At 51.9% G+C, this 11,504-nt stretch overlaps 1 protein-coding gene across 1 annotated transcript in view; it reads left to right on the top strand.

Annotated features, from left to right (window-relative positions):
• The window catches only part of LOC128270847 (uncharacterized), a 12,800-nt gene extending 1,564 nt beyond the window's left edge, over positions 1–11,236 (top strand). Inside the window, exons 4-5 of the mRNA XM_053008273.1 lie at positions 6,827–6,871; positions 11,202–11,236. Coding sequence (XP_052864233.1) covers positions 6,827–6,871; positions 11,202–11,236 — 80 coding nt within the window. The remainder of the gene's footprint in view (positions 1–6,826; positions 6,872–11,201) is intronic.
• The last annotated feature ends 268 nt before the right edge of the window (positions 11,237–11,504 follow it).

Here is an 11,504-nt window from a genome sequence, read left to right as displayed (position 1 = left end):
CATGTTTATTGCATTGAAATGAAAAATCTATTTTATTCAAAGTATGAACCATCACAAAGCTAAACATTTCTCCCATCTCTCTGCTAAATCGTAGAAGCCACGCCGAAAGAATTCTTCGTCTTTTAAACCCGTTCCACACGCTACGATAATCCTTTACGATGCGTCGTTTCAGACGCAACGGAACGATCCACCACTAGCTCCACTCGAGTGCGCTGTGAACGGGGAACTAAACATCGCATAAGTTCAAAATAGGAAAACGCGCCAACGCAGTGTATCTACAAACATTGGGCGATTAGAACGTGCGGGTCGGCAAAAACATAGCGGAACCAAAGATTTGCAACACACCGCATGTTGCAACTGCCCGTTGGTGGTACCACTGGAAGGCTTTCAAGCGAACAAAACATGAAAAACTTTAATGAAAACGCCATAACGTCAAAGTCGTGAGGCAAATAAATCAAATAACGAACGCAAAAGATGGCTTAGTTTATAAAGCAGCAAAACGCTACCTTTGGCAGTCACTCGCGAAAACCTTTAAGTTTGCATAAAAATAAGCAAACGAAAGCGTAAACGACTTTAAAGCTTCTGCGGTACCAGCAGCGGGTTCTTTTTTAACACTTCAAGGAACAGCAGCAAACGTTACCTCGTTAACAAGCAAAGCCCAGTTCCACCTCCGCGGGGCAAATTAAACCCTTGCCACGGCGCGGTTGATTGCTCAACAAACGCGAGTAAAACGAGCGCGACGCGACGCGACCGGCACATGAAACTGTGGGCCACATAAATCTGGCGCAAATCAAAATCATTAAAATCAACATAAACATCCCGCGCGTCAGCGGAAGTCCAATCGTCGGCACAATCGTTAAAATTCCCACCGATCGATCCGCCCGGTTTGTGTACTCCATTTAGCCTGCGCCATCGGCGGTTTATCGGTGGCGGCCGCGCGTAAAGGTGTTGCCGAGACACACGTCGCGTTCACGGCTGTCGATCTGCGCTGAGGACGGCCCATAAACGGTCATAATTTATGCCCATAAGAATGCTATCTCCACCTTCGCTCGCGGAAACGGAGTAGCTAGCCAGCTGGGCCGCCAATCTTCTCTTCGCCAATTTCGCTCCCTCTCTCTCTCCGTTCGTCGCGGACACTCAATCACACGCCGACCCGGCTGTCCGCTGAATCGAAAGGGATATTTATCCGGTGATCGACGGCAAAAGATCATCAAAAGATCAGAAGAAAGCCACGGGTGACGCCGCCGGCGCCGGCGCGGGAGAACCCGACGGCGAAAATGAAAGTTTTCTGGGTCCTTTCAACCTGGGTCTCCTACCTCTCGCTCTCTCTCTCTCTCTCCCTTCCGCTCTGTCCACATCATCATCATCATCATCATCATCATAATCACCATCAAACGCCATTCACGTTGTTATCGATCGCGGTACTACGTACGCGTGAATGGATTTATGCGCAAAATTTACGGCGAAACGCAGACGACTTTGATCGAAACCTGACAGGGGTCCCCGGGACACCCGAGGGCGATAGATAGTGCGCACACCGGACGCTCCTTCCGTCTGCCGCCCCGCTGGACCGCGCGCAACCGTAAATCCTTCGCCAATCCTTCGCCCTCGGTGCACAGGTAAACGTGATGGTGGGGCGCCCCCCACCGGATGGCGTATCGGGTCTGGTATCGAAGCGTGAGGAAAAATTATCACCCGCGCCAATTTTGCGTCCGCCAAACCATGGGGCTTTGACAGGAGGGGGCCTCGCAGGGGCGCCCCGTGTCGGTGGAAGATATATGGGGCTGCGCGAGACGCGTTGACGTCGCGCCGATTTGGGCATCAGATTGCGAACCTCTCTCCGCGGGCTCTCTAGTGTCTGTTGCAAGATCCGATCCCCCATCACCCGTGACCCGTGGGGCTCCATGCTGTGCGATAGAATCGAGCCCCAAACGTGGCGCATAGGTTTGCGCAAAGCGGGTCCATGTGCGTGCGTGTGGTTTCCCCACCGATCCAACGCCGAAAAGGGAAAGCATCGTGCAGTCTCGCGAGGAAAGAATCATGTCCCGATAGCACTCTTTCTCGCTCGCTCTACCACCGCCGAGAGATGGCTTCGCGAGACACTAACCCAGCATAGTGCACACGTGTCTGCCACCTTTACGACCCACGACGGCGACGACGACGACGACGACGGCGATTTGGGGTTGTCATTTGGGAATTTCGTTTGCTGTGTTTGCTTTCGCTTTTCATCGGAAACGCAGAAGGTGGCCGACCGGGGGCGGGGAAGGGTGTTCCGGACCCCAGGACCATAAATCTGCACCACCCGCATCATGTGCACCTACACGATGCACCATAACCCGGGCGCGATAGGGCGCGGGCGCTCGGTGTGAGCACTCTGGTTCAATGCGATACAAGAAGAGAAAAAAAAACTGAGGGACGAGACTCCAAATCGTTGTCCCTCGCCGGAGCGTGCTTTGAGGTCACAGCAACCTAACTTGTGGGCTGGCCGACCGGAGCCATTATGCCGGACCTGGAACTGACTGCCGAGATCGTATCGTGGGGCCAGCCCTTTCGCAAATGATTTATAATCCGACGCCGGCGACCCCGAACAACAACAAACGGCCGCCCGGACCCGGAGATGCTGGCCACCGATTGCCCATATGGTACACCACCCGAGTCCGGGCAGCACTTATCAAGTTCTCCCTCCTGTGGCTCTAGCGAAGAAAGTGATCTTTACGCCGAACGCGCGTTTGACACATTTCATTTTCGACACTTTCCCGGCCCAGCGCGCGCGCGCACGAGACAAAGGTGTCAGTCACGAAGCGCAATAGAGGGGGCCGAAAGGGAGTCATTTTCGCTAAACGCCATGTGTGTTTTTTGGGGGGGGCCACCCAATGATCGAGAGAGTGCCAATTCATGAGACCTGCGGAAAATCTACGGAATCGTCGCTTCAAAACTGTTGGCAATTGATGACTCGCACGCAATCGACAGGCTTTTAGATCGTTCCGCGGGGTGAATAGTATGTACCAGGATGCTCAATCAGTTTGGCGCTTCAATACCAGAGGGCACTGCTACGAGCTACGAGCCTAATTTTTTTGATATATTGGTACACTCTTCATATGAATCACATTATTTTTTACAATGGAAAAAATCAAGTATCGTGCAGTGATTGAATGTATATTTTTGGAAGGTTTAAAAGCAAAGGAAATTTATGAACGAATGTTGAAAGTATAAGGACTCTTCAATTAGTACTGTACAAAGATGGGTTGCTGAATTTAAACGTGTTCATAAAAACTTTGAAAATGGTCCACGTCAAGGACGTTCAAAACAGCATCAACACCTGAAATCGTAGAAAAATATAGGATACTAGCTGATCCCGGCGCGCGTTGCCACGCCTCATTTCATCCTCATTTCTCGATTATCCGACGTTTCAACGCACTTCCTGGTGACGTATCGGATCAGCTTCCCTTTGCATTTCCCGTTACTTACGTTCCCGTTACGTTCCCGCGGCATATATAAGAAGTCTTCACGATCGATCTTGAAGACGATCCACATTAAGGACGTCCAAAAACAGCAACAAAACCTTAAACCGTATTGGAAAATCTTCGACTAGAAGACATTTAGTAGAGGCTCTAGCGACTTCCATCTATTTTCAAACCCATATAAAATCATGCGTGGACATAAAATGATGAGGTCATAACAGCCATGGAAGTGTATTTGGCAGGCCTTCTAGTTTCACACTTCAGGAATGGTATTCATAAATTGGAGTCTCATTGGAAGAAGTGAATTGCGTAGTAACTTAAGGCAGGTCTCACGTGACGTGAGACCATAATTAGGTGCAGCATAATTATGCTCACTGGCACCCAGCGGGAGAGCAGCAGAAGTCATATCAAAAGAGACGAACCTGGAACGAGGGGCACAGTGACACGTGGACACGGGCCAGAGTTGGTCCCATCACCGACCTCTAGCACTATGGGTGATGATAGTGACCAGAAATCGATCCTAGTTTACGGTTCTCGTACTTCGCACAAGAGTTCGTAATTAGTAGCGCAAAACCTGGCACTTCTCAAAATCAAAAGACGTATTTAAGACATCCGTAACCACCGTTGAAACGTTGCGTTTTCCCCCTTGAATCGATCGTTGCGTGTGAGCGTCTATTGATTTGGGGGGATAAGATAAAACTAATTGTTGCAAAAACACCGGGCCGCAAAGACGCAACGCACAAAAGGCCACCTAACGAGTCGTGTCGGAAAACGCCAGACTGCCGATTCGCTGTCCGATTTCGTTCCCACCGTAGTGAAAAGCAGAGAAAGGTGCGAAACAAAAGCGAACCCGATATCGGCAACGCGTCCCCGGCATCGGTGTCCCCGAACGGGTTGAGGTGCCGAATCTGTGGCGTTTTTCGTGGTGGGGACCGACAGACAACATACATGCGCCCACTTTTGTTATGATCCAACCCAACCAACAACAACATCGGTCTCGGGTTTCCTCGATTTGCCTCGATGCCTGACGAGCCCCTCCTGCTGACGTACACGATTTTTCACGCACCCGTGTTCGATTCGGAAAAGCGCCGCCTGCAGGAGACAATTTTATGCTCTGCTGATGGCGCTGTTTGGCCTCGCTGTGTTCCGAAGTCCGCCAGACAGTAGGAAGCGCACCGAGGGGGCGCAGCGGGCACACAGGGCGACCGCCCGTAAGGCACGCTGTGGCCACGGTTGATCGGCTGCCGAATTGGTTACCGAATTCATTCTCACCGCAGTGTGATTTCTTTTAAAGAGTGGCCTGTTGGGCGTTGTTGGGCGCCATCGGGTATTGAGCGAGGAGATTCAGAGAGGACCATTACCGTCGAATGGATAGGTTTTAACAACAATCGACTAAACGGCGTTCGTAAAGCAAATACAATTCCCTCGCTACGGGATTACTTTCAAAACAAATCACTGTGCGGTGAGGTGATGGTCTTCGCCTCGGCACAGCATTCGATACTTTTCCCACTCACTATCGGCGGCTGCCGGGTACGGTAATCCACCAACCCCAGAAGACAAGATTATTCATTAAGATAATCCGACGCTAATCGGTCAGCTCGATCTGCATCACGATCCTGTCACGCTCTTCACGCGGCGGCCCGTCACAGCATAGCACAGGAAGATCGTGGCCCCGTACGAAAGTTTTTGATTGAGGCATCGCCAAATGCGCCGCCAAGAAACGCAGCACGGTCCATTGTTGGAAACGGTGGAAAAAAATGTGGCTCAATAGGCACGATTCAAATTAAAATCCATGCGTGCGCGCCGATTCAGGCTATCGGGTTTCACTTTTTCCTCGCTCACACACGCTGCAGCCGATGGGTGCTCTCCGGCCGGCCGGCCGAGCCTCGGCCCAAAGAAAGTAATCACGACCCCCCGGGCGACGACGATGATGATGATGGGGGGCGCCCGAAAGAAAGTGAATATCGAAGGGGCTCACGATCGGGTTGACATCGCCCGGGCCGGACCTAATAGGGGTCATGTTTCTCGCACGTTTTTTGGTGGTACCCTTTTCACGCGTTCGCATCGATTTCACGACATGACTCAATTACTCTCGGAGTCACTCTTCCGCGCATTATCGAGAGCTCACGCACTGGCGCACTGGCGATTGCTTTGGGGAAAATACCCCAAGGATGGCCTTTAACCCCCTTCTGCCCGCGTGAAAGCGGCGCCGTAAGGAATACATCATAATTCCTTCTCGCCAGACGAAACTATTTTTTCAGGCCACTAACAAGGGCGCCCATCCACACAACTTCGTTGCAATGTACCGTAACCCCGCGATCGGGAGTACCGCCGACTCGTAGCCGTTGATTAATGTTGCAAAACGGTCCCAAACACACGACGACAGAACGAAACGAAACATGGACGCGCCGCGGTCGATAGTGGGAGTGACCGCTGCAGCCGCGCGGTCGGAGCATGAAGCGGGAAAACGAAACCTGGCAAACAATGGAACCATTTGTTGCGAGCGAGCGAGCGTCCGAACCCGAACCGTTTAGTGCACCACCGTCGTTAGCTGCACTTAGTCAAACCGTTTATGCTACACAACAACATTGCCCGGTAATGAACCCCACGGTGCCGCCCCCCGTCAGCCACCCCAAACCGCGCCAATACAAACAAAAAGGGGGTGCGATGATGATGACGATGATGACGCATGCAGCGGGCGCTCGCTGCAGTCGGGCTCGAGTTTTCGGCCATAGGAAAATGGTTGCTCGAAACACGGAGGGTAGCGAGGGTTAGCTCCAGACATCCGATTCTTCGTCGTCTTCCTCTTCGTTGGCACTTCGGGCACACCACACCCTACAGCGGCCACACTATCAACTTGGAAGCGTCCGTAGTCGCTGGATTGTTGGTGCATTTTATTTATTGATTTTTAGTTAGGCAAAGCCCACCAAACGCCATCTCTCCATTTTCGTCCTCTGGACCCAGCGGGCCGTCGTTATTTAATAATTTAATTTTCAATCAATTGCCCAACAGCCCAATGCTGGACCTGGGTATTCTCTGGTCAAGTTACGATAAAAATCGCGATAACCAATCGGAACATCTTATCGCCATGACCGAGCGCGAAGGCGTTGTTTGCAGAAGGCGCGCCACGAAGAAAGGGAGGTGACCCCGAAGCATAAGTCTGACAGCCAACGGGGAGAGTGCATTCAACCGTCAGGGCGCGCGCGCGTCGGGTCAGTAGCACGGGCGGCCCCCGGTTAATGAAGAGTACCGAGGGGTGGCGGCTAGAGCTTGCAGAGGAAACCATATCGGCTAACCCGCTATTAAGCCGGGCGGACACATTGCCACCCTTCGGTCCGCGGTCCGACGGACTGGCATATTGAATTACGACCGAGCCGACCGGGCGACCGAACTGACACTTATGCTCTCCGGTATGTCGAGCCGCTGCCATCAGCCACAGAGCGAGAGAAAGGCGCAAAGGTTACACGGAGCCCTAAGAAAGCACGTATGTTGTGGCTCCTTAAAATGTCAACCACCGTAACGAAATGAATAATTCACACACCCGGCACGGTGTTTGTCAACGCTCTCTCCACCGCTAGAAGGTCTACTCCGCCGGCGGCTTGACCTAGACACGCTGCACGCTGTGGGTCATTAGGATCGAACCTCCTCCTTTTTCGGGGGGAGCAAAATTAATGGTGGCCTTTTGCTTATTAAATGATGGTTCCCCTTCCGCGATAGAAATCGTACAGGGATGCCGCCGGATGATCTTGGCGACCTCCCGAACAGACACGATAAAATGTGGACTTTTCGGACCGAAGTCGTAAACTGGTCGCACCCTTCGAGTGTTCGGAACCTGGAATCGGGAAGCACGGTATCTCGGAGACGGTGCCCATCTACGGGAGTGGCAGATTTTAATTGCCCTCTCCAAATGGTGGTGGCGCGCAGTGCGCGAGACATTTGCTCACGGCGTGCGGTGGCGCCTTCGAAGTAATGCGCTTTGGTGCGTCCCCCCCAACACCACGCTGACGATGGGGTGATTAATGATGGTCGATTTTACCATAAACGGTTCACCGTTTAACTCTAGTGTGTGTGCGGCACGAGGCACGATCCGCTGGTGACACGATTGGCCATCACTATTGCGGTCCGTTTTATTGACCGATGGGGCTGTGGACCGATCACATGACTCACGACCATGGGATGCGCCGCTGTGGTGTGTGTTTGTTGAAAAAGGGATAGTCCCACAACAAAAACGCAACATAATTAAGGCCAACGGTTCGAATGTCACAACATACCCGAAAGTGTGACATTCTTCAGCTATGATTTATTTTCCATTTTAAATTCATGACCAGACGCGAGAGCGACCAGAGATTCAAATGCAACCGGGGGTCCGTCAAGATGCGTAGGTCCAACTCCTACGTTCCCTTTTTTGTTCTCTCACCAAAGGGAAAAGAAAGTTTTGACACACCATAATGTTATGTTAATAATTCAGAGCCAAACGATCGGAGGCTATGAAAAGGGAGGTTTGTGCCATAAATTTATCCCAGTGCCATAAACCGGTGTTTTATGCAGTCAAGCTTGTAAGATACACAGTTATTGAGCGCGGCACACGACTGGCGGGCTGGCGATTCGATTAAGATTGGCCCATAAAATCAATCAATCGTTCAAAAGAAGTTCAAACGCGGCCACAACATCGTAGCGAACTCTCATCGGACTCATTTACACAAGCCACATCACGTGGGGGCCACACGTCGAGATTTCTGCACCGTGCCACCTCATAAAGTCATTATTGAAATACTAAGACTGTGACGTTCAGGACTGGCCCATCGACGACGCCGCCAGCTGCTGCTCTGGGTGGGTCCGCGATTATGCTTGTGCCAAACATGGATCGTAAAACATTTCATAAATCATCGCGTCACACGTCAGTCACTGAAAGGCAGCTACGACTCTCGGCGGTCCGCCGGGTCGCGGTTACGCAAACCACCACGCTGCTCTCACCTCTCGTCTAGCTGCAGTTCTTTTCATCCTGCAACCCCCACATTCCACAGCCCGGTTTGGCTTTGCGTATTAATCGAACCCGAACCTAGCAATTTGGTTCGCAAAATAATGCGCAACAGTAACTGCAGCACCGAAAGCGGTTATCGGGGAAGGACGCAACGATACATTAGAAAAGCGCGAGCCCGCTCGTCCGAAATGGGCCGCGCTTTTGAGAATTGTTGTTGAGCATAATTTGCAGTTTAGACCCTCTGACCCGCCCGGCCCGGCCCGGCAATTTAATCTCAGCTGCCCGCATACACACACACACGCAAAAGCCTCACAATGGTGGTGGTACGTCTTGGGAGCGAGAGGTCGAATAGTAAAAGCCCGAAACACATAAAAAGACTTGAACCCATTTTTCCGACCATTTTTACAGAAGGCATCCCACAACAATTGCCCTCATCACACAATGCATAATTCGCACCTTTGGGGGAGCGCATAATTCGAGCAGTTTGCTCGAATCGTTTCTGTTATTGAGCGGCTCCCCGTGCCGAAGTGGCCGCCCGATAAAACCGGCATCATTTATTAGTTACAACATTGTTGTCGTGTTTGGTCTGCACCCTCCCTAGCTCTCTCTCGCACACCATTCATGCCATGCCGTGTTTTCGCGGTTCTATCCTAACTACAGCGCGGCTACGCCGACTAAAAGGCCCTTCCCTATTGACACGGTCCCGTGAAAACCCGAAATACTGGTCGTTAAAGAGTCCCAGAGCGCGGAGAGAGGTGTCTCTTTCGTAACGGCGTCGGAGACAAATTGCACTCGACGGAAGGAGTTATTTGGAGCCACCACGGAACGGGTACGGTGCCTCCCCTCGAACCTCGGATCATAAGCACACACACGCACGGAACTGGTTTGGGGCTTTTTTGTTTGATTTTTGTGTTACCACAACACCGGGTACCGTTTCGAATTGATGAGCCTTTTTTTTGCGCAAAACATGCTGCCGTGGCAGCTCCTCATCGTGGCCAGCAGACGACCTTAATCATACATAATTAATGCTGGCCCCGTGCAAAAGATGGGGTGGGCTTTTCTTCGAACGGTTTTTCCTTCGAACAAGTAGCGCCAAGTGGACGACGGCGGGCAGACCTGGAATGCCGTTCTAAGAAAATCGAAGTCCGAAAAAAAAACCGGCGGCGCCGGACGATCCAACAGCCTGTGGTCTGTTGTTGTTGGTTTGTCGGGGGGGATGAGAACGGATTGAAGAAACCGATGGCCCAGTCAACACCTAACCCGACCGCAGCTACTGCCACCAGGGCTCCGATCCACCAACGCTCACTCACCTGCGGGAAAAGAGAGAGAAGCAAAGAGAACAACCTTTATTACGATGCTGCCGCACTTTTCGAATTTCTATTTACGGCGAAGAAAGCCACCACCTGACACACACCGGTGATCCCTTCCATCCCTATTTGCGCCGATCGTAACGAAGCAGCGTGCGCCCAATCCGCGCATTCGCATGATTTATTCACCATAATTATCAACTCCACCGAGTGCCGAGCGGCCCAAGACGCACCCGAAGTACTTTACGCGGTTTCCCGTTGCTCGCCCGGAGACCGTGTCCGTCGTGCTGGTGAAGTTCTGCTTCATGGATCGAGAACGACTTCTTCCCAGACACATTATTCAATCGTGTGAAGAAGAAACGAACGAGACACCGGCAAACGGACGGGTCGCTATATGTTTAAACATTGTTGGGCTCACACATGCTGGCCATGCCCTGGGTCCCCCAACCAGGCAACATGGCGCACATGTGCGCCGTTTTTCCAACAGTTTGTTTGCAAACGAGCTAATGATACCATCGGCCACACGAAGGAACCAGGAACCTCCAGGAACAGAGCAACTGCGCAGTGGACACCAGGGGAAAAAACAAACCAGGCAAAACAAACACACGCCCGACACACGAAACCTGGAGTCCCCCGGAACAGCGTTCTAGGCACCGTATTCCCGGGATTCCATTACAAAATTCCTGTTACTTGTTCTGCTAACTGGGAGCCACCAACTCTCGCAACCGACATTCGTCAAGTTCCTTCAACTCACGCACGCAACACTTCAACGTGCGGCGGGCTGGGCCCGGAACGCAACCCGGCCCCAACAACACGGTTGGACACGGTGGGAACGATAAGGGCGCGCCGCGGCACGATCGGGCAAACAACAGTTGGCAGAGTGGGTTGATTAAAATGCTTCGCTGTGTGGCCGCGCGCATACGCACACGAAGTGGGCCACACTTCACTCCTTATCTGAGATAAGCAGGGTAGGCTGGCTGCAGATGGGATGCGAGGCAAGTCAGGCAGGTACTCCAACCCCATTCGATGCACCCAGACCCCGGACTGTGGGGCGTCTGGGGATGATGCAACGGAACCGGGGCGTTCTGAGCCGACCAACAACAATCGTTTACGCCCGGTGAGAACTCTATTATGATTCACTGCATTGCGATGTCCAAGTGTGGTGTGTGCTGTGGGAAGGAAGAACCCAGGGAAGGGTGGTGCACCAGGGCGCACCACTGCTGGGAGGGGCCACCGATCCGACGATGCACTGTGAATTGAAATTAATTATCTAACAGGGCGGCCACTGAACCAATTAGGTTCTCCGACCGGCCTAAAGTCTCCTAATCCACACTTCACATCGGCACTCGGTTGACGCACAGCAAACTTGTTTCCCTTGCGATTACGAGCTACGAACTCAGAATTTTGTTCCTAATCTGTCTCGTCTCGAATCGACCTTAACCCAACTTCCAGTTCTGGAACAGTCAGTGCCGGTGACCAAATTCTAAGACTAAAGCTATAAGCGTTGTCTTCAAAGTTTAATGCCTTTTTAGCTAAGACTTTTTGGTCCACTTTGAGCAATTCGGTAGCTCCAAAGTCCTGCAAGGAAACAACTCATCACACTGTGCAAGACACCCAACTACGATCAAAAAGAGTCAAGTCAACAAGTCAGATAACAATAAGCAACACGTGGTATGTTCAAAACAAAATTTGCATTTCCGCGGACTAAGTATTTTCGATTTTTTGTGGCGTTAGGATGCAACTCACTTATGGTCG

The sequence above is a fragment of the Anopheles cruzii genome, chromosome 3 (genome assembly GCF_943734635.1).
Source record: "Anopheles cruzii chromosome 3, idAnoCruzAS_RS32_06, whole genome shotgun sequence".
NCBI lineage: Eukaryota > Metazoa > Arthropoda > Insecta > Diptera > Culicidae > Anopheles > Anopheles cruzii.
The sequence above is the reverse complement of the archived record's forward strand: the minus strand, read 5'-3'. Positions and strand labels throughout refer to the sequence as shown.